We start from the raw sequence: 23,998 nt of genomic DNA on the forward strand, positions 1-23,998 counted from the left end.
TATTAGGCCAATATAACCTGTAGATTTTGACCTGTGATTTTGATACGCAGTAAACGCACATAGAAAATATGGTATAAAAGCCCCTGACCTGCTTTAGAAGCGACAGGCACCTTGTTTAGATATTAATGTGACTTCAGTATAGTCTGGATGAGTCAGAAATGTGAGAAAGCTAGTTTTGGTTTCATGGGGCTGTGCATATGTCCCAAGCATCTGGTGTCTCGCAGGCACACTGTTGAAAGGTCAGACTCCCCATGATACTGGCTGCTTTTTCCTCACTGCACACTGATGCTTATGGGAATGCAGTTGTCGTTCTTGTTGTTGACAACAAGATAGTTTCAAATTCATTGCTAAAGAGAGTTTTCAACTTTTTGAATGATAAGAAATAAACTTAACATACTTTTCACATTGTTTCCAGGGGTGCAATTTAAATTCTAGCAATGTCTTCCTGAACTTTTTTTTATTCTGTTTTCTTTCTTGTCATGTTTTGTCTGGTTCTTGGTTTTGTTTTGGTCTGTTTTCTGCTCTGTTCCTTTTCTGCTCTGTTCCTTTTTGCTTTATGTTGTTTACTTTTTTCTGCTCAGTTTTGTTTTTCTTTAGTTCTGTCTGGATTTTTTTATTGCCTGTTTGTTTTATTTAATGAAAATTGAATATTCATTTACATTGTTTGATGTTGATTGATATCATATCTATTGTTTTGTTTTCATTATAACTCACATTTTAATTCAGATATATTATTTTCTAGGTCAACAAGTACTCTAGCTTAAAGGTGATGCTGATGTTACTGTAGTCATAATGTTATGCCATATGTACAGATGATCATGGAGTAAAAGTAAACATAATTAAAAATAAGTAAATAATTAAATAACAGCTTAGTGAAAAGTTTCTGAATTGATTTAGTGTAGGCTTCATCCATCTCACTCAGTGCGCATGAATCGAACTGCAAGTGACAGACACAGAAGAAATTAATTTAAATAATATAGGCTAGAATTAAAATAATATAGCCCACTTTGCAATTTTCTTTTAAATTATAATAGGCCTATATAAAAATAATGCAAGACCGTTTCTCAATGTTTTGCTGGTAATGTCTTTAAATAAATAATTAGGCCTATATAATTATTCATTTATTATTTAGATACAATAATTGAGACATTAAATGAGATATAATCAACAATGAAAATGTAAATTAAAACTGTAAATGAAAACATAAGTAAAAATATTTATTGACTGTCGTATTCCTATCACTTTAAAATAACAAACACTGTACAACTTTCTATATTTAGGCTAAAACACTGCTTTATATATATATTTATATATATATATATATATATATATATATATATATATATATATATATATATATATATATATATATATATACTTATTTGTGGATGTTTTTACTTTCATTTTAGTTGTCTTTTATTTATTTAATTCTACTTTCCAAAATGAATCCTCATTGCACTTAACAAGTTTACAATGATAATAAAGCTTGTTAACAAGTTTTTAATGATTAATGAAGAAACAATAAAGCTTTGTTTCATTGTTTATCTTCATTTACAAGTAGCAGAGTATTTAGCGCTACTGTAGGCTATTCCTTACATTTTGCATCCCGTCCCTTTGTGCTCCCTTGTTTTTTTTACCTAAAAACACGTTCTTACTCCACCTCTCTGGTGGCAGTACAAGGCGCGCTAGTATTGCTCATTTTAAAGTGTCACCTACTGTAACAAAAAATAATAAAAATCAATAGCTGAGACATAAAAGAGTCATCTGCATTATCTATATATACATAAACACACAAATGCCCTTCAATACATTATGCCTGATCTTAATAATGTGTATTTTCTCTTTTTCAGCAATCGTTGTTTGTCACTTTTGTACTTGCGAATGTTCAAGCTAAAGAAAGATCATGCGATGAAGTATTCCCGCTCACTAATGGAGTATTTCAAGGTAAGACTTTTGTTTACTGAAAATGTGAAATAGATCTTCAAATTAACTTCATATTTGTATGAATGGCATGATCTCCTTATAATATTTCATATTATTATTTCAGACATTAAATGTTAACCAATTAGGATTAAAAGCATTATTACATTTCTTAGCTTGTTAGCTTGTGCATAATTAGTTCATGTTAGTAAATATACTGTGCATCATTGTGGCGCAATGGGTAGAGCTGTTGCCGCACAGCAAGAAGTTCGCTGGGTCAATTGCACAGCAAAATATGGGAACCCAAAACAACTCTATGGGTGTTAATTTCAACACTTTGAAAGTGTCTCATGGGGTCCACTCAAAACAAAGTTAAATCAACACTTTCAAAAGGGTTGGCACATTGACACCGAAGTAAGGGTTAATTTTAACTCTGGGCAGAGTTAAAAAATGTAACTATATTTAACACCGCCTGGTGTAATATATTTATTTTATTCAACTCTCTTGAGTGTAAATATGGTAAAAAGGTCAAATAGACTGTAAATTATAAAATAAAAAACATTTTATTTGAAAACATTCACCACTTCAACAATTCATTCAGTTTTTAAAATGCAACAATGTCAAATATGCTTTAAATGTTTTATTAGTACAGACAGTATCAACAACATATGTATGACCAGTGCTCAAAAAGGCTGTTTCAGTCCTTTGGTCCAAACTTGATGTGTTATCAGAGCAATTTGAAAGTTCAATATAGCGTCACTCATAGTTTTCTTCTGAACTCATAGTTTTCTTGTGAAATGACATTTTAAACAACTTGGCGTGCAAATCTTTCACTTCGGGTGTTTCCTTGGTCCTCCATATCAAACACAGCAGTTTAAATGAAGGTATAAATGCTGTAAACTTGTGTGAAAACAAACTGGAGCTAGGAAATCTCATCAAGCATGTCCTGTGAATGAAGTGCTTCCCAGCCACAGGATGACCTTTTTATCCATGACGATGTAGTAGCTGCTGATCGCTCGTCTGGTGGTTCCTGATGCACGGATATACTGTAGGGTGATGCTCATCTAAGAACTCTTCAAGACTCCAGCATGACTAAGAAAAATGTTTGAAAACAAATTGCAATCAAATTCTATGATATATTTAAAAGAACATTTAAAGTAAATAAAACATTCAAGAAATCTAAACTCACCTTTTGAAAATCTTCATGATGATCCACAACTTGACTCTCCCAGCTGGTTGAGGTGACAGGATATGGAAAAGTAGAAAAAACACATGAACAGGCAGCTGTCTGTCCAGAATGCTGAATTTAACACAACACTTGGAGCAAAATTTAGAGGAGCTTAAAATCTTTTATATCATTTAGTGATGCTGACTTCCCCAAAATATTGGCCACAGTGTAAAACATATTCATAAACTTCATAAACAACAGTTTTCTGTAAGCGTGTACGTGCGTGCGTGCGTGCGTGCGCGCGTGCATGTTTCTTTACCAGATTCAACTTGTTAGGCCCTTTCAGGTCCAGTATTGATGCCACCTTTACTGGAGTCTAGCAGATGTTTCAGGTCCAAATATAATCTAAAATATTAGGATAAGCAGAAGAGGAAAAGTGCAAAGTAAAGAGCAAAACATTATTTAAGTAACAGTTCACCCACAATACAAAACTTATCACCTTCATGTCATTTGTTATTCTCTAATGCTCTAATACCCTCTCAGCTTATGTGAAACAAATACAGAACTTTATCAAACATACCTTCATTATCACCACATATGACCAAGAAGGTGTGCTTGGTCATTTCACCAACTCTGGAAATACACCATCCGTCTCTAATCAGCCACCGTCACAGGGTCTTGTGTTATTGTATAGAGAACTGTGGCTGTTAAAAAAACAACAAAAAATTAGTATCTAACACATATGCATAACCTTCAGATAAAAAAAGAGAGATGAACATCACAAAGTATGCCTTACACTTTTTCAGATATCTTTTGATTCAGATGTTGATTATTGATAATAAATCTACAAATCAAACTTGTATCATCATTAGGCTGCTCAAATATGAATCAGTTGATTAATTTTACAGACAGGTGGCTGTTTACAACGCACTAAATTGTCTTTAATAAAAAGGAAAATTTTGTGTACAGTACATGCTAAGTTTAGCCTATAGTTTTAAGCACAATATCATGCGGGAGAAAAAGCTTGACTAAGATGTTCCTGACTACAGAAATAGTCTAACTTACTAACGTCAGACACCCCGAGTTATGAAAAGTAATTTTCGGGGGATACAGAGTTGATTTGCGGGAGGTAGCGGGAGAGATGAGAACCTGAAGAGCAATGGGATGAGTTGCGCGCGACGTACCTGAAGAGCTGGGAGGGATGCGGTGGAGAGGGGCGTGCAAACTGTTTAATGACCGGGTGGGAGACGCGCGATTTCCGGGAGATTATCATTCATTTGCGGGCATCTACTTGGGCATCTGGGAGTCTCTGTGCATTTGCGGGATAACGTTAACGTTAGTCCCACAACTTCCGGGAGACTTCTGTAACGTTAAATGTCTGAGAAAGTGCAAACGCGGTCATTTAAAGACATTAATGTTAACATTCCGACTTTAATGGTTGTCAACGCTTAATACAATTCAAGCGTACGTTATCACGCGAGTCTATAGCTGCGTCCCAAATCGCATACTTATGCACTATTTTACGCCATTTTGTAGTATAAATAGTGTAAGTAGTGTGTTCACATTGAAAACTATCAAAATAATGAGTGCACTTTAATTACCCGGATGATGCACTCATTCAGCCGCTAAAATGAAGTGTGTAATGATGGACACTTCACGCACTCAACGACCGCAGGTTTGCTTACGTAGCGGAAGGGGCGGAGCGATCGGACGCACATGTTGAATAACTTTATTTATTTTGAATTGTGAAAGCAAAATTCTCCTACGAGAGTGATTATAGCGCCTCCGGATGGTAAATGCGGCAACACTCACGGCAGGTGTTACTTGATAATTCAGTCGTTTATTTCACTGATTTGGCAACAGTCAAACGTCATCAGGGAAACGGTTTGAATTTCCGCTTAGTAAAAAACACATTAGTGTGCCATTTGGGACACCACTACATACATATACTATCCTGTTGAGTGTGTAAGTGCATAAGTACATAGTGCATGAGTGCATAGTGTATAGTGTTCCATTTGGGACGCAGCTTATGAACTAACGGGACGGCCACGAATGAACCAGTTTAAAAGGGACGCGGTGTTTAAAATAACCAAATTAACGTACACGAATAACAAACAATCATATGTTTTAGTCAGGAAGCCTTTTACAAGTAAGCATGTTCATTTACTCACCAGATATGTTTTAGAAACTCTCCAGAGCTTATGGAAACCGTCCTGTGTTGCCGTTAGCATCCGGGCAGAGTAGGCTAGGCTGCTCCGGGGATTCCCTCCCTAGTTTGCTTCGAATTAAAGGAGAAGTGTCGATTTTATTTTACAGATGGGTAACAACGCACAAAATGGCATTAAGCGTGACAGAAATGTGTTGAACATGTACATTTGATGTTTTTATGCACTATGTATGCGTGAGCATATATAAAAACATTCTTGAAAAGAAGTGAATAGTAATGCAGTTAAGCTAGATACACAAACGACCATGAATAAACCGCAGAAGATTAAAATTGTCACTCCATTCTAAAGTTATTAACTTAACAATATGTTTACAACTGTATTTCCTTAAAGAAAGTCAGTAAAATACCAACATTTAGGTAGTTTGACTCACCAGTTGCTGTTCTAAACCTCAGATGGAAAATGGCGTCTGGAAAATTCTTCAGTGACTGGGGCTGCATGAATTCCCGGATGTTGGAAATAACACCACCAAGTGTTGAAAAGATAACTCCTTGATTTCGCACTGAATAAAATCAATTCTAACTCTTATTATATTCATTTATCAAAATCTTAACTCTTTAACGTCAACACTTTACTCTGAAATGCTTCAACACCGAGAATTTAACTCAGATGAATTTGCTGTGTGGCTTTTCTATGTGAAGTTTCCATGTCCTCCCTGTGTTCATGTGGGTTTTCCCCCCAAAAAAAAGTCCGAAGACATGCTATAGGTGAATTGAGTAAGCTAAATTGACCGTAGTGTACTGTACATGTATGTGTGTAACTTTGATATAAATGGCCCTGGGGGTAAGTAATTAAGTAAGTAAGTAGTAAATAACACACCTGGACCAGAGGCAACATAAAAAGCAGATACAAAGCAGCAGGGACACAATACAATAACAATTTCACAAATGCAGAAAATAACATAAACCAAGAAAAAAAAACTAAAACAAGCATTGATCTTGCACTATTAACTGGGTTGAATTTTGAGAGGATGATAGTGGAATAAAAGCTGTTGTACTTTATGGTGTGCTGCAGATGATTCAAAGCATCAGCAGCTAGAACAGAAAATAGTCAAATGAAGTGCAAACTTTAAATATGCAAAGGTTAATAAAACTACTAAAGCACAGATTTCAACATGTTTTCTGAATGTTAACAAGTGACTAAATATAGTGGTTTTCCCAATAAGAGTTTTGAAAAGGAACAGAAACCATATAATTTGTTGATGTGATTGAAGAGAAGGCCAATTCAATAAAAATACAGTTGATTTGATGAGTATTAAATGGCGCACCAGTAACAAAACAAATTGCTGCATGGTAAATAACATCTAGTTTGTAAAGGAGAGTTTTTGAAGCTGATCTGTAAATTAAATCCCCATAATCTAAAATTGTTAATACTGTTAATTTGAGCAAATGCTTTTTTTTTTACGCAAAGAGTGCGTAAAAGAAGATTTGTTCCCGTTAAGAAAACCAATACGGGCTTTCACCTATGCCTCAAAAAAACACACATTTAATAATAAGCTCTACCTATTTAAAGGATTATCAACAATTAATCATTCACTGAAATTAAGGATTCACTGGATTTAGTGAAGTTTATTTATAAACAAATTTTGAGAGGATTACATGCTTATGATTGCTTGTAGCCAGTCTCGCATTATCCAATTTATGATTCACCAATTAGATGATTCCTGAGCCACTATAAATACCCTAAGTTCCATATAACAGCTATCTTCGTTTTGAAGAATCCCCCCTTTACCCCTACTCCTTCTCCTTTCCTAGATGGGTGGCACGGTGGCCCAGTGGTTAGCACTGTTGCCTCACACTAAGAACCTCACTGGTTCTAGTCCTTACCAAGCCAGCCAACGTTTCTGTGCGGAGTTTACATGTTCTCTCTGTGCTCACGTGGGTTTCCCCCGGGTTCCCCGGTTTACTCTCACCGTTCAAAAACATGCAACTTAAGTTAATTGACCAATCCAAACTGTCACCATAGACATGCTCCTAGTAAATAGTTATCTCTTTAGAGCAATCACTATCTGTTCATTAGCTACTACAGCAGGGGAGTTCTTGAGATCTACCTGAGATCAACCTCCCCTCTCGCCTTGCGAACAGGAGGGAGCCCCGGCCTCAAGGATCTTATGAGCTCAGGGCTCTCTCCCGGGACAGCATGCCAAACATGATTTATAATCAATCATCAGCTAAGTGTGAACTCTTGAACTACATTTTTGTGAGGTAAGTGGTTGTAAACAATTTATATTGGCTGCATTTAAACAAATTAAACTAAGTAATGTTTAACTTCATTTGTTTCTTTTAATTCAGCCCATATGAATTGTTTGCAACCAGTTACCTTAAAAAGAATAGTAAATCCGATTAATTGTTTTTTTTTCAGTGTTGCTTGCTATATCCTCAACATATATTTTCTTGTTCCCTCAGAACTCTGCAAAGAGCTCGCAAGCACCTTCACCGTGGGGAGCCAATGGAAAGTACGTGCTTCATTTCTTACTCTCCCTCTCTCTGTCCTTTTATATTTCTGCCAGCTTAGAAAGTGATTCAATCTCGCCCTCCTGAATCTCCTTTCCGCTGCCAAGTATGTAAAATCTATAGTGTGAGATATAAAGCCTCAGTCATGAGTGAAAGAGCATGAAGAGATGAACTCTGGGAAGAGCAGCATCGCCTCCATGTCCGCTCTATGGCAGTGGGGCTGGAGGTGCTGTGTTTGACTTTGTGCGTGTGTCTGATCTGGCTTCTAGCCGGACACTGCCCAGACCCACTGTTCGGCTGCCAACCTGCCTGTCAAAAGCAATTAGCCTCAGCGGCTCGAAACCCTGCAGCCTCTGCATTAGCAATAAAGAGACAGTCGTACCTGCTGGAGCTGTGATCAACACCATCCATCCTCAACCTCCTCCTCTTCCTTTTACCCTCATGAATCTTTTTTTTTTTTTTTCCGGCTTGCTTTTGGCCCCTCAGAGGGAGTTTATTTATTTTAATGGAGCTCCGAAACCTGCTATGAACGGATCTGGCTGTTGACAGGACGCATAATTTAACCGGCCGAGGCTTGAGTGTGTTTCCATTTATCAGTGAATTACAGGCCACTGAAGCAGATTGTTTGTGGTTGCCGCACTAAAGAGACCAATGAATATGTGTGTGAATAGTTTGTCTGGAGGGACGACCGTGTCCGCAGGTTACTGTTGATAATGTACTGAGAGACTGTACTGTATTGGAGGTGGTGTGGTGGTTTTACCCTTGTGAAACAGAAGTGCACTTAGCTGTCATGTTGCTTTTAGGTCTGCTTTGAACAGGAAAAGAGATGGGGAAATATATAACAAACAAGTGGAATTTTGCCATAGAGGTCTCACTCAAAAAAAAGATTTTTGCTGTGTGAATTCTAATTCATTTAAAATAAGCTGAAACTACACAATTCTGGAGATTTTTTAGGGAAACTTAATTGCTTTATGCTCAATTGACTGAAATAAGTTATGTTAACTTAATGGATTTGTGTTGGGACAACATGAATGAATCATGTGCAATCCTACGTTTTTTACAGTGTAGTATCTTTAAAAAAAAAAAAAAAAAAAACATTCCTGCTAAATTAACTGTTTATTTTAAAAAAATATTGTGACAAAACTGTTAATGTTTTTTTTTTTTTAACAAATTCACTTTTAAAAATCCACTTTTAATATTATGAAGGTGCAAAACAGTAAATAAAGGCTTTTTTCCTGATTGTTCGATATTCTTATTTAAAATGAGTTGAGTCAACACAATTTTTTTTTTTTTTTTTTTGTGACAGCCCAATTGTTTTATGATCGATCCATCTAAATTTGTAAAAACAATGGTAAGACTTTATTTTGAATTTTCGTTTGAGTATTAGTAGACTATTTGCTTAATATCTGCTGATACTGCTCCTTTAACAGACATTTAACTGACTGAAAGAACTTTTGGATGTCTTACACTAATCCTAACCCTAACCCCAACCTAATAATCTACTTAGAATCTAATAAGAATTAGTTGGCATGTAGATGCAATGTAACTTAAATTCAACAAAATGCATTAAAGGGACCATCAAAATAAAGTGATACCACAACAATTAAATTAACTTTATTTGTGTTGGGACAACATGATAGAATTATGTAGAACCCATTATTTACAGTGTATATTTCACATCAAACAAAATCTACTGACATTTTTTTTTTTTTGAATCTGCAAATTTATGTGGAATTATTTTGGGAGTATAAGAACTAAAAACATAATATAAAACGTAATAAAATGTGTAAAAATGTGAAAAAAAATGTGTAAACTTTGTTTATAGTTTATATTGCAAATCCAATTAGATCCACTATTTGGTGAACAAAGCATGTCTCTAAAATAATATATCTACAAAAAATATTACTTTACAAACTGTATTGTAAATAAATCTTATGAAAATTTTAATATTACTTTTATTATTACATAATAATGTTATTGAAATTACATTAGAAACTAAGTATAAATTTACACACATTAACATAAGTAAATATATAAACTCGATGATGGGCTAAAAATCTTTAGAAATCTGCAAATTTTTGCATGAGCAGATTCCATGAGGGCCTACTAATGACTAAAATACTGAAGTACAAGTACCTTGTTATAATTTACACAAATATTGATAAACCAATATGTTCCAAAAAGTTAACATCTTAACTGAACTAAATGATATCTTCACTTTAAAAAAACAAATGCTTAGAATTCCTTCATGTTGTCCCAATAAAAAATTAAGATAACGGCATTACTTTCACAAACATAAGTGGATTGAACATAAAACAATTAAGTTGTTCCAAAAAACTTGAGAATTGTGTTGTTTCAACTGATTTTTGAATAAGTACTTTAAACAACAGCCACCAAAAATACACTATTTAATATAACATGGAAAGTAACAAAATTTGCGTGCATTTGTAAAGTTTAATACCTGTTTAAAATAATTCAAGAGAACAGCAGACTGGATTTCTAAGATTCTGGTGTGTTTTTAAAACAGGAGCACAGGTACCCCGTCCCCCATGTCCCTAAGCCCGTCTCCTGTCAGCTCGGTCAGCAGCAGCGCAGGAGCCATGGGTTCTTCCTCGGCCTCTGGAAGTGTGGCCATTCCCCAACGCATACACCACATGGCAGCCAGTCATGTCAACATCACCAACAACATCCTGCGCAGCTATGAACACTGGGAAACCGCTGACAAGCTGGCCCAGGAAAGTCAAGGTAGGATGATTTTTGAGTTGCATTTCAAGCTTTTGTTGTACAGTAGAGAGCTGGTGTAGGTTGTTTTATTTTTTCTTATGGGAATATAGCCATGCAATAAATATAAATATCTATAAGAAACTTTGCAAGTACATGTCAACTTACACTAACCCTAATCCCAACCCAACAGTCTACCTACAGTACAGTATAATCTGATGATAATTAGTTGGCATATAGATGATATGTAACTTGATGTCAACAAATGGACAATCAAAATAAAGTGTAAAAAACCACAGTTCTTAACATACGATTGAATAGCACTTAAGATATGCTTAAAGCCATAGTAGTCATAATCATTAATCAAATTAAGACATGGGGAGTATTCATATTTAAGTTGCATCATTGAAATGCAGTACAGACGCAATGTAGACATAATCAAACTATTTTTGTACAATTTAAAACTTCATAAGGACCTGCAGGGACTTATGCTTGCTCGTTCTCCTACAATTTTTCCAGTTCTCGCATATCTATTTTTAGCCACAAATGCATGTGAAATGCTCACAGTGTCAAGCTCTATAATGTCACAGTGTCTATGTAGTTTAAATCAAGAAGAGATGTGATGCAGAATGAATGAAAAACAATGAAGACGCTGGGAAATTCATACTGCATACCATACTAGACATGAAGCATACAGCTTAAAATAAACACACAAACTATAGTATTTCAACAGAATAAAGAACATGTGAAAAACTAATGGGAAGTGATGGTAACACAACACAAAAATCAAGTGAATACAGGGATGATGACATGAGTTAGTGCATTGTGTTGTGTAAATGTATGGACAGATGAAAACATATGGCCCGTTTTCATTGAGTAGTACAGTGCGGTACGGTACGGGTCGGTACAGGTCACCTTTATCAGGCTTTCGTTTCCACTGCCAAAAGGGTACAAATGGTGTTTTATATGTAGCCAATTATAGAAAAGCTACACACAGCATACATTTAGACCTTATTTGGGTTCAAAAACAACATGCAACATATAACCTACCGTCAGTGCAAACCTCCATCTCTATCTTTAATCTTCACCAGCACATGTGACCTCTCTTAGAGGGTAATTCCATCATTCCATTTCCTATTATAATAGTACAAAAGGTGATGATAAAAGTTAAACATGGCAGTTTGATCAACCTTTTAGGATGCTGAAAGAATCCTTTTCCTCTTTGTTTTTTCCAGCTTTTGCTTTGTTTTTTCATGCTTTACTCTTACGTTTGTCTGTTTCTGAAAGGGTGTCAGAAGCATTTCAAGAATCATGCACACGTTGTTATCATCAGCTCAAGATGTTCGTTATTTCAAATATAGAGAAATTGAAGCTCTTTAGATGGCTTTGTAAACAACTACAGCTCACAGGGTAGATTCTGCTCTTATTCTTGGCTTTGTGGCTATTTAAGATCAAGTTGATGACAAGGTTTGTTTAAGCTCGGGTCGACCATGACTCATTAATATATGTATATATTATTACGATGTAATGTCTCGGCTGTGTATTTAAAAATGGAGCTTCCTTTGTTTTCATTCTCCTGGCTTGTGTACGCGCTGGTGATGTTTCTCTGTAAACCAATAGCGTTCAGCTGCGCGTCCTGCTCTGCCGTTTAGTACCTTTTTGTTGTGCTAAGTACCCTTTTGGAAGGGTACCCAAAAAGTGGTATGGTACGGGTTGCCTGTTGGTACCTTTTGACAGTGGAAACAGCTATAAAAGCTACTGAACCGTACCGTACCACTCAGTGGAAATAGGCCACTAAAAATAAACAGGCTGATTGTGACAGTAAAATGTTTTCAAATGCATTGTTTCTATTCAAATATGGGTTATATGTGCAATATAGTCAAATTTTTTGGCAAATATCAACACTATAAAAAAGCTAAAGTGTCTAATTTGCACAAATTTATATGATTTCATTCATAAGAAAAAAAAATTAACAGTTTGTGTTCTCAAACCCAGCTAAATCATACTAAAATGTATTAATCATGCAAATTAAATCATACAAATTGCCATGAAATAAAGAAACAAAAGTAGCTGTTACTTTTAATAATTCCCTTAAAACTGCTCCCTTGTGTATAAATCTCCTTTGTCTTTGCTGACATAAACACAAATTTTCTCAGTTATATCTGCAGGTGCTGCCTTTAATTCACGGGTCAGGTAATCAAATAGGCTTCATATTTACTTCTGGTTGGGTCTTGGGTGGATATAAGATCAATCATTTATTATGCTAACTTTTTCTATGTTCTCTAAAATATTACAGCTTTTCTCCATTGGTTTGGCTCATTTCTTGAAACAGAAATTACATTCTCAAAACAACATGGACAAACCTCGAAACCACTTGGCAATTGTTCACAACAGAATTGAATTTCTCATTCATTTAATTAAATTGCAAATTTCTAAGTACATCTTTGCAAATGATTAAGTACAGATAGCCTACATTTAGCACAATTTCCAAGTGAATACATCTTGTTGATCTAAACTGATCAGTAATTCTCAGTCTAATGGTTGTTATTTTCATAATGTGTCAGTGTCATTTTATTGTAAATGTCATTACATGCACAATAGTCTGTTCAATTGTCAAAATTAGTCAAGACCACAATACCATGAATACCATAAAGTAGGTGAATCCCTGGAACATTTGATTACAATTTATCACAGCTATTTGTTATTTTTGCTCTGATATATGGAAGTAATTTTGTGTGTGGTTGATCATTATAATAAAAAAAGGAGTTACCATTTCCTTGGCAGTATGAGTGCAATGTGTGATGTTTCTCTGTAAACCAATAGCGTTCAGCTGCGCGTCCTGCTCTGCCGTTTAGTACCTTTTTGTTGTTCAATTCAATTCAATTCAGCTTTATTTGTATAGCGCTTTTACAATGTAGATTGTGTCAAAGCAGCTTCACATAAATGGTCATAGTAACTGGAACAGTGTGGTTCAGGTTTTAGTGTTTAAGTTCAGTTCAGTTCAGTTTAGCTCAGTTCAGTGTGATTTAATCATTACTGAGAGTTCAAACACTGAAGAGCAAATTCATCGATGCGCAGCTCTACCAATCCTGAACTGAACCATGCGAGGCAGTGGCGACAGCGGAGAGGGAAAAAAAAAAAACTTCACCTGATGGGAGTGAAGAAAAAAAACCCTGAGAGAACCAGACTCAGTTGGGCACGACCATTTTAATTTCTCCGCTGGCCAAAAGTCTTGTGCAGAACTTCATTCGCCGTGGTTTATGCTGGAAGATGGCCTCAATGAAGACTCATCTGTCCCTGGAGCGTCGCTGGAATCAGACACATGTTCTCCACTCCCCAAGACCATCAGCGCAGCAGCAGCTCAGGATATGGCCTGGTCCCGGATATGGAATCCTTGGGATCATCACGTCGCTGGTCTTGGATCCAATCAGTGACTCCGCCTAATCTGAGGACCTCGGGATGAGTATCCCCAGGTGAAAATAGAGAATAAAGAGAATAATTAGCATAGCTGCTGTTCATAGTGTATATAAGCAAGATGCAGAAGCCTGTGTGGAACCCGCTAGGTGATGCATTGAGTGTATGCTTTACTAAACAGATAGGTCTTTAATCTAGTTTTGAACTGGGAGAGTGTGTCTGAGCCTCGGACATTACCAGGAAGGCTATTCCAGAGTGTAGGAGCCATGAAAGAGAAGGCTCGACCTCCTTTACTTGATTTTGCTATTCTAGGTACTACTAGAAGCCCTGAATTTTGAGATCTTAAGGAACGAGTTGGTTCGTAGCGAGACAGAAGGTTGGTTAGATAAACAGGAGCTAGATTATTTAGAGCTTTATAGGTGAGAAGTAATATTTTAAATTCAATACGAAATTTAACAGGCAGCCAGTGTAAGGAGGATAAAATTGGGGTTATATGATCATATTTTCTAGACCTGGTCAGAACTCTGGCTGCTGCATTTTGTACTAATTGAAGTTTGTTAATAGAGGATGCTGGGTAGCCAGCAAATAGAGCATTACAGTAATCCAGTCTCGAAGTCATAAAAGCATGGACTAGCTTTTCTGCATCTGAGATGGATAGCATATTTCGTAATTTAGCGATATTTCTCACATGAAAGAAGGCAGTTTTTGTGACATGGGATATATGGTTTTTAAAAGTTAGATTGCTGTCTAATATGACACCCAAATCTTTTATAGTAGAGCTAAAGCTAACTTTGTATCCCTCTAATTGTAAATTGAGTTGCGAGATCTGCTGTGTGCAAGATTTAGGCCCAATAAGTAATAATTCTGTTTTGTCTGAGTTTAAGAGAAGAAAATTGTTGGTCATCCAGTCTTTGATGTCTTTGATACACTCAGTTAGTTTAGAAAGTTCAGACGTCTCGTCAGGTTTAGTGGAAATATATAATTGAGTATCATCTGCATAGCAGTGAAAGCTGATCCCATGTCTTTTAATAATGTCTCCCAGTGGTAGCATGTAAATTGTAAACAGTAAAGGGCCTAAAACTGATCCTTGAGGCACCCCATACTTTACTGGGCAGATTTGTGAAGGCTGTCCATTAAGATTCACAAACTGGTAGCGGTCAGTTAAGTATGACTTAAACCATTGTAGAGCCTGTCCCTGGACACCTGTAGACTTTAAGCGATTTATGAGGATATTGTGGTCAATGGTATCAAATGCTGCACTAAGATCGAGTAAAACTAATAGCGAGACGCACCCTCGGTCAGCAGCTAAGAGTAAATCGTTGGTTATTTTCACTAAGGCGGTTTCTGTACTGTGGTGAGCCCTGAAACCTGACTGAAACACTTCAAAAATATTGTTCGTCTGCAGATAAGAGCATAATTGAGTGGAAACAATTTTTTCTAGTATTTTAGACATAAATGGAAGATTAGAAATAGGCCTATAGTTAGCTAAGTTGTTGGTGTCTAGTTGCGGTTTCTTAATAATAGGCTTAATAACAGCTAGCTTGTAAGAGTTTGGAACATGGCCTATAGATAAAGAAGAGTTGATAATGTTAAGAAGAGGTTCTCCTATAGCAGGTAGCAGCTCTTTCAGTAATTTTGTTGGAATTGAGTCCAGCATACACGTAGCTGGTTTAGAGCTATTTATAATTTTTACTAACTCTTCATGTTCTATGATTTTGAAGCAGTGTAGGTTATTATTATGATTTAATGAAATATTTACAGGATTTGGAGTATAAGCCGGTGCAGAAAGTTTGGCATCTCCTATTTTCTGTCTAAAGCCTTCTATTTTATTACTGAAAAAATTAATGAAATCATCACTACTAATTTGCGGTGGAGTAGTTTGTTCCAAGGATGACCGATTATTTGCTAATTTAGAGATGGTGTTAAAATAAAAATCTAGGATTGTTATGATTATTTTCTATCAGTTTGCGCAGGTGCTCGGTCCTGGCAGATTTTAGAGCCCTCCTATAGCTGGACATACTGTCTTTGTACGCAATTCTAAAGACCTCTAAATTAGTTTTTTTCCATTTACGTTCCAGGGCGCGGGTTGCTGTTTTGAGCGCACGAGTATGACTATTATACCATGGTATAGTTTTAATCTCTCTAGCCTTTTTTAATTTGATGGGTGCCACAGTATTTAGTGTGCTAGTAAAGATGGCATCCATACTGCTGGTTACTACATCAAGATCATTTGAGTTTGCGGGTGCATTACGAAATAGAGAGAGATCAGGTAAGTTATTTATAAATTCATCTTTAGTTGACGGAACAATAGTTCTACTAGGGCGGAGTATTGGAGCGGGTTTGCTGATTTCAGGTAAACATAGCTTATATAGTAAGAGGTAGTGATCTGTAATATCATCACTTTGTAGTATAATGTCTACGTCAATAACCTCGATTCCATAAGACAGAATTAGATCTAATGTATGCTTTAAGCGATGGGTTGGACCCACAACGTTTTGCTTTATCCCAAGTGAGTGTATTAAATCCATAAACGCGAGTCCTAATGTATCATTAGCGTCATCTATGTGGATGTTAAAGTCACCTACAATTAGCATTTTATCAGTTTTGACTAGTAAGTCAGAAATAAAATCAGAAAATTCTTTTAGAAATTTGACATAGGGTCCTGGGGGTCTATATATGGTGATTAAAGCGAGAGATAACATAGGTTTTTGTATAGTATCTGGAAGCTGAACATTAAGCGATAATACTTCAAAGGAGCTAAACATAAGTCCGTTTCTCTGTTTAATATTAAGGAAATCACTAAAGATTGATGCAACTCCACCACCACGACCAGTTTGACGAGCCTCATGTTTATATAAGAATCCTGGAGGAGTTGCTTCATTTAAGCTAATATAGTCATTTTGTTTCAGCCAGGTTTCAGTGAGACAGAGTGCATTAAGATTGTTTTCTGTTATTATTTCATTAATGATAAGTGCTTTAGGTGCAAGTGACCTGATGTTTAGGAGACCAAGTTTTACGAAATTTGTATTTTCACTTTCTACTGGTTTTTCTGGTTTGATTCTTACTAGATTTTTCCTGGAGCACACAGTACGTTTATTTCTTAATCTAATAATACGAGGAAAAGACACAGTCTCTATAGGATTCGCCAGATATGCGTTACTGATGTTTAAGTGGGGTGAACAAGAGTCTAAGTGGCTATAGTGTGAATTTTGTGAATTTTTACCTGCTAGTCAGATGGTGCGAAGTAGTCTGGAGATGTTGTCCGACAGGAGTTCAGCTCCGGCTCGACTGGGGTGCAGGCCGTCAGGACGGAAGAGCCTAGGACGCTCCCAGAAAAGATTCCAGTTATTAGCAAAGAGCAATTTCTGTTCTTTACACCATGTTATTAGCCACTCATTCAAAGCTAAAAGTCTACTGAACCTTTAATTTCCTCGGCGGTAGGTAGGAAGCGGCCCAGAAACGATGATCTGCGTGGCGGGCGAGGTGCGTCGAACCGTCTCGATCAGGCTCCTGAAGTCCTTCTTCAGGATCTCCGACTGCCGGAGCCCGGTGTCGTTTGTCCCCACGTGGAGGACAACGGCACCAGGGCTCTCGGCAGCGCCCAGGATGGTTGGAATCTGTGTAGAAATATTTCTCACACGGGCACCAGGAAAGCAGAAAGTACGTACTTTATTACCTTTTGAGGAGGCGGCACGGACGTGACGAACGATCGAGTCACCGATGATGGCCACATCGGGACCCGACTCGCGGAGAGGGGAGAAGCGGTTCTCCGTGGAGATCTCGAACACAGGCGGAGACGTTCTGCCCCGGGATCTGGGAAGCACCTTGCGCGGCTGCACCCAGGCGCCGTGGTAGCCGGGTGTCGGCGTGAACGACGCCTGGCTGAGCCGCGCCCCGGGTGCGCTGGGCCTGGACAGAGAAGGACGCGGGGTTGAGGTAGAGGGAATGATGTGGTTGTAATTTCCACGTACCTTAGGTGATGAGACGGCCTTAGCATTAGGTACGACGAGAAGCCGTTCCCGTAGCCGCGACCGTCTTACCACCAGCGCGCGGATCTGGGACTCCACTTCTTCCAGCTCCAGCTCCAACGCCTCCATCGATGCTTCTCCTGCACACAAGGACAGAGACGGAAGCGACATTTTACGGGGTAAAGAGCAAAGCCAGTAAGTCAAAAGTGTATGGTTAAAGAGGTCGGTAGCTTTAGCTGACCAGCGGCGCTAGCAGGCTAAAGCTACAAACAACAGGCGGATGCTCGAGGGACAGACCGTTTTTAAAGCAGTTTTGTTTGTATAAATGTATTAAGGGTTTGGTCACCCTAAGTAGGAGAGACAAATACTTAGCGAATGAGGAAGAATTTAATGATTAAGATTTAAATTGCGAGTAAATAGCAAGTCCAAACTTCAAGCACACAGTGTGTGACCGAACGGAGACAGTGACGCCAGTGACGTCACTCGAGCATGCGCAGATCAGAATCAAGCCTTCAAACTAAAGGTGCCAACTGTACCCTGCTAAGTACCCTTTTGGAAGGGTACCCAAAAAGTGGTATGGTACGGGTTGCCTGTTGGTACCTTTTGACAGTGGAAACAGCTATAAAAGCGTACTGAATCGTACCGTACCACTCAGTGGAAATAGGCCACTAAAAATAAACAGGCTTATTGTGACAGTAAAATGTTTTCAAATGCATTGTTTCTATTCAAATATGGGTTATATGTGCAATATAGTCAAATTTTTGGCAAATATCAACACTATAAAAAAGCTAAAGTGTCTAATTTGCACAAATTTATATGATTTCATTCATAAGAAAAAAAAATTAACAGTTTGTGTTCTCAAACCCAGCTAAATCATACTAAAATGTATTAATCATGCAAATTAAATCGTACAAATTGCCATGAAATAAAGAAACAAAAGTAGCTGTTACTTTTAATAATTCCCTTAAAACTGCTCCCTTGTGTATAAATCTCCTTTGTCTCTGCTGTCATATATCTTTGTTATGTAAGAAATTCACCTCTCGCACTTGCAGCATTATCAGTGACTCAACATTTGATACAGACCACCAGAGAAATGAAAAAGCCACTATGCTAATTGCACTGGAGATCTGATGTGGCTTGTCATTTCCTCTCTTTCTCTCAGTGTGTCCTCTGGAGAAGACTAATTAAAACGCTCTGAGACCCTGCGTGTTGTACGAGGTCTCCTCCGCCTCAGAAATCAGCAGTAATAAACTTACCCCTCCTCAGTGTCTTTCCTGGAAATGAACGCAGTTCAAGGCTGCTGGGTCTGAGCTTTGGTCAGAATGATAGCGGGATTGGCTAATTATGACTGTATCAGCTCAGATGCGGGTCCTCAGGCATAACCATGACTCTGAAGTCTGTTGTTGTCGTGTGTTTGCTAATTGCTGCAGTCATTAGTAGGTGGCAGTGATGTCATCAGATACTTGCGTTATCTTCAGGCTTAACTTAAAAAGATTCACACTGATGTTTCTCTTTGATTTTAGAGCCCTTGAAAAAGTAAAGATGAATAGGAATTAAATGTTTTAAATATGTTAATTTCTAAAAAGAAATAAGTAGCAGTTTTGGCAGTTTTCTGAGAGTTACAAATTTTTCGCCTCAAGCCCCGGGCAGATCACACGATTTTGTCACGATTTTAGCACAATTTCCTTGACGTAGGGTGTCGTAGGGATTCATAAACAACAAATGGGCATCGTGACACAACATTTAATTGTTTCTCCATGTGTAATGTGACATAGTTCAAGACAACCGATACCATGTCTGCGACGGCACACGACACCATCGCAGAAAGTCTAGCATGTTTTATTTTTCCCCTTTTTTCACGTGAAGTTGCATCACATGGATTATATGGGAAATTGGAACACAAATTTTCTCAGTTATATCTGCAGGTGCTGCCTTTAATTCACGGGTCAGGTAATCAAATAGGCTTCATATTTACTTCTGGGTGGGTCTTGGGTGGATATAAGATCAATCATTTATTATGCTAACTTTTTCTATGTTCTCTAAAATATTACAGCTTTTCTCCATTGGTTTGGCTCATTTCTTGAAACAGAAATTACATTCTCAATACAACATGGACAAACCTCGAAACCACTTGGCAATTGTTCACAACAGAATTGAATTTCTCATTCATTTAATTAAATTGCAAATTTCTAAGTACATCTTTGCAAATGATTAAGTACAGATAGCCTACATTTAGCACAATTTCCAAGTGAATACATCTTGTTGATCTAAACTGATCAGTAATTCTCAGTCTAATGGTTGTTATTTTCATAATGTGTCAGTGTCATTTTATTGTAGATGTCATTACATGCACAATAGTCTGTTCAATTGTCAAAATTAGTCAAGACCACAATACCATGAATACCATAAAGTAGAATAAAGTGAATCCCTGGAACATTTGATTACAATTTATCACAGCTATTTGTTATTTTTGCTCTGATATATGGAAGTAATTTTGTGTGTGGTTGATCATTATAATAAAAAAAGGAGTTACCATTTCCTTGGCAGTATGAGTGCAATGTGTGACGTCAAACCTTGGAGGCTACTCTTACCCTAAAATCCTATTTCTTTTTTTTTTTCAGTTTTATACACAATTGTATTCTGTTAGCAAGACAAAAACAGTACAGTCTTGTCAATGAAGGACTGGGCTAAGACTGTAAGGTGGACATGAGGGATATTTTAGTGGTCTTGTGCCATAATGACAAAACATCTAAACATTTTGACTTGCAGTGCTTGCATAATGCTAAAGGGACGAAGCATTTTGGGAGCACTGACTGTTTAAATGAGAAGGACATTTAGTTTTGATACATGAGTGAACTGTTTTGGGAAAGGTATGAGCATTTGCAAGTGAGCTATAGTGTTGTGCTAAACTGTAACACTGTTTTGCCAAATGATCTTAGAATCTTGGGAATGAAATTTCTGTTTCAAGACAAGAGTCAAACCAATGGAGAAAAACTGTAAGGTATTTTGAGCAATTTTATTTGACAAACTGGCACAAATATGCAGACATCTCTATTCTCACAATAAGTTTCTGAGTTCTTTCAGCCTTCTGACCAATTTTGTTCTTCCGAAGTAATTTTGGAACACATTCAGTGCTGCAAATACATTGTAAAAGCATGTCCTACTTACTCAAAATACTTGATTAAACCAATTCAATTAAAAGTCGCCAGCAATGGATGATTTTGTCATTAACAACAAAAACAGTTTAATATAGGTTTCCTGAAACTGTGAAGGTTTCACTTTCATTTTATTTAGACTAGATATAATTTTATTTAACAAACCAGTTTGTGTTTTGCCGCTGAAGCATATAGCGAACTGGTTTTGATGCGCTTCACCTCACATGTTATTTGTTTTTATTGTTTATCTGGTAGATAACCGACCAACAAAAAATACATTAAAATTAAGATACAAATTATATCAAACAAAATTTATTTGAAAAAAAACTTTTTCCAAGAAAAATATATGAATTATATTTTTGTTTGTGCCTGTCCACTACTCCCATGGCTAGAAAATATACATTTACAATTAAAAGAAGAATTTTAAAAAAGAAATACATTTGATCCTATCAATATGATAACGAATGTCCTTAAATAATGTAGCCTAGTTGACAGCAAACATCAGAGTTTATTGGGATTGAAATAAGATTTAAAAAAACATTGAAATTAAGATAACATATGAAATTAAGATAAGAAATATTGTTTTAGCAACACTTGTGACTGCTTTGGAAAATAACGCTTATTATAGACGTCACAGGATGGCTGATCTTGAAGGAACTTGTAGTCTGACACATTTGTTACCTACGACAAGTCAAGATTTTATCAAAATGAATTGCATAATCTGACATAGTGACTTTTATAACCAACAAAAAAAAATTGTGATTTGACTGAGGCTTCAGATTCAAGTGCTATGTTTAGCAGAGATTAATAGTGTGGCCAATTTGGCAATTAGATTCCATGGTTTCAATTGGATTTGAATCTGTAATTGAAATGAGATTAAAATCAGAATCCGACTGAACTGAAAGCCTCCCTGTGGAGTAAACACTATTAACTCTTGTGGGAACAACTTGTGGTTATGTCCGCCTCAAGTTTACTGCCATTGCTTCTGAACATTAAATACATTCATGCATCAGACTTTAGTTTCCCAGTACTGGATTTAATTGGGTCTCTATCCTTTTTGATTAGTGACGTGTCTAACAAAATTTGGGCATGTGTAGATGTTTTGACAAGTCTAATTCATTATTGACAATCATTGTATTATCCAATAAGTGTAAGACTAAGCCCCTATAAATAGCCACCCCAACTCTACACCTATAAACCTGATTCCCACTAACTTTGCGCTAAAATCCCTATCTCTTTCTCTCTCTCTCCTGACAAGATAAGTTACATGAGTTCGAGGACTCTCTCCAAGCTTGGAACCCTCTCCCCAGATATCATACTAAATAGGCATATTCTATTCAGTCAAATATCTGTACATGTGAACTCTTAAATAATTTTTTCATGGAGAAACTCAAAACATGACTTGACATCCCAGCATGTACAATAAAAATCAATTCAGGGATTTGAAAACATTTTTGAATTAATTAAAAGATTCACAAAATTCTTTTAGATACTCAAGAATACTTTTTTATAACCAATTCATTACCTTTGAGCATTAAAATTAGTGAAGCATGATATACAGCAAATCGGTATTGCCGATAAATGCATATTTTAACCATGCCAGGCCAAAGCGAAAATTACTTGGTGATAAACTATGGATTATTCATTTAAGAAAAACAATATGTCTGCATAGGGGGGTGGGGGATCACAATGTGGAAATTCAGTATTGCATTGTGTAAATTATTTTAAAATGAAATCAGTTGTTCATGATATTTATTTGAATAAATATCATTTAATTGAAGTTCTCAGAAAAAAAAAATCCTAACAAGTTTTGTATTTATTGATATATGCACACACACACACAATTTAAATGTTATTTTAATTAGAATCAGCTAGTTCATTTTCCACTTTTTTGAGCCCTCTATAGACTGATTTTATGCGGCCGCCATTTAAAAAGTGAAATCAAGGCTGCAGTGCGATAAAACCCGGAAGTCATTCAGGAACGTTGTGTATCTGGCTGTATGTCTTACCAGCGAAGAGAAAGTGACACAAATGTATAATTTCACCACCTTCCAAGTGACTGAAGGGTCTGTTCTAAATGGATAGTGAAAATAAAAAGGGATATCGGACCTCATTTTCAGCTAAGTTAAGGGAAATGGCACTAGTTAGCTAACGTTTTCCTTCCCAAACACACGTTTTAGATGCCATTTATCAAACTCAAGTTAATAAAGTGATTCTTTCACTATATTAGACCTGTCATGATACAGAATTTCCTGCTTTTTTAAACATTTAAGTTTAAGAAAGTGCTCAGCAGCACCTAATGGTCAAAAAAATTTACGGGAAATAGACGTTTTTTTGCACGTTTGTGTGCACGATCATGTTGATGCCCTTTATTTAGTCATAAGGCGTTAAACGTTGATGAAAAACACTAGCAAAAACATAACTGAATGATATTAAAGTGATGTCTACGCCACATCTGCATTTTGAAATCGCAGCTTGGGGTTTGTAGATCACAGCATATTGTTGCAATGTTTATAGTGCTGATCCAGGTCCCCGCAGCCTCACTTTCACGTTTTAAAATGGCGGCCATGTGAAATTTTTGGATTTAGGATTTGGGTCAGTAAGTTTTAGTTAAAGCCTCTGCCAGCAAGCTGTATCTGCTTTATAGCACATTTAAAACAGCACTTAATGGCAAAAAAGGTTAACAGCTGCAATTATATGTAAAAATGGAGTTCCTTTTATGCTAACGATCTCTCTCTCTCTCTCTCTTTTCTTCTGTCAGAGTTCTTTGTGGAGCTGGACTCAGTAATGGAACCATTGACGCAGCACAGCAGCATGACAGAACTGGTGCGCTACATACGCCAAGGACTGCACTGGCTTCGGCTGGAGGCCCATTTGTTATAGTGCTGGCGCTTCCACTGTGCTCTTCCTCTCTCTCTGTCTGTCTTTCTCTCACTCTCTTCCCCACCGTTCATCACTACCTCCACCATCTTTG

The 23,998-nt window shown here is 36.8% G+C and overlaps 2 protein-coding genes and 1 long non-coding RNA gene across 9 annotated transcripts in view; 1 reads left to right on the forward strand and 2 right to left on the reverse strand.

The window, feature by feature from the left end:
* The window catches only part of aff2 (ALF transcription elongation factor 2), a 408,692-nt gene that overhangs the window by 383,975 nt on the left and 719 nt on the right, over positions 1-23,998 (forward strand). The window contains exons 18-21 of the mRNA XM_087281430.1: positions 1,851-1,944; positions 7,719-7,768; positions 10,294-10,511; positions 23,786-23,998. The exon at positions 23,786-23,998 is cut by the window's right edge and continues 719 nt beyond it. Coding sequence (XP_087137556.1) covers positions 1,851-1,944; positions 7,719-7,768; positions 10,294-10,511; positions 23,786-23,907 — 484 coding nt within the window. The 3' untranslated portion in view covers positions 23,908-23,998. The remainder of the gene's footprint in view (positions 1-1,850; positions 1,945-7,718; positions 7,769-10,293; positions 10,512-23,785) is intronic.
* On the reverse strand, positions 2,465-7,152 carry LOC141377506 (uncharacterized). Its single transcript, XR_015507440.1, has 6 exons — positions 5,687-7,152; positions 5,260-5,366; positions 3,669-3,792; positions 3,408-3,493; positions 3,110-3,152; positions 2,465-3,012 (listed from the first exon to the last, which is right to left on the reverse strand). It is a non-coding gene; the product is annotated as an uncharacterized LOC141377506 (long non-coding RNA).
* On the reverse strand, positions 13,039-18,350 carry LOC141377503 (uncharacterized). Of its 7 annotated transcripts, XM_087281477.1 has the most exons (4): positions 18,167-18,350; positions 17,578-18,009; positions 17,125-17,518; positions 13,039-13,932 (listed from the first exon to the last, which is right to left on the reverse strand). In XM_087281477.1, the coding sequence occupies exons 2-3, from the start codon at positions 17,896-17,898 to the stop codon at positions 17,324-17,326; spliced, it is 516 nt and encodes a 171-aa protein (XP_087137603.1). In that variant the 5' UTR covers positions 17,899-18,009; positions 18,167-18,350; the 3' UTR covers positions 13,039-13,932; positions 17,125-17,323. The 7 variants fall into 7 exon arrangements, with proteins under 7 accessions (XP_087137603.1, XP_087137602.1, XP_087137600.1 ...); XM_087281476.1 differs by having other exon boundaries at positions 17,578-18,350; XM_087281480.1 differs by lacking the exon at positions 13,039-13,932 and having other exon boundaries at positions 17,457-17,810; positions 17,942-18,009.

The sequence above is a fragment of the Danio rerio genome, chromosome 14 (genome assembly GCF_052040795.2).
Source record: "Danio rerio strain M-AB ecotype USA chromosome 14, GRCz13ab, whole genome shotgun sequence".
Classification (NCBI taxonomy): domain Eukaryota; kingdom Metazoa; phylum Chordata; class Actinopteri; order Cypriniformes; family Danionidae; genus Danio; species Danio rerio.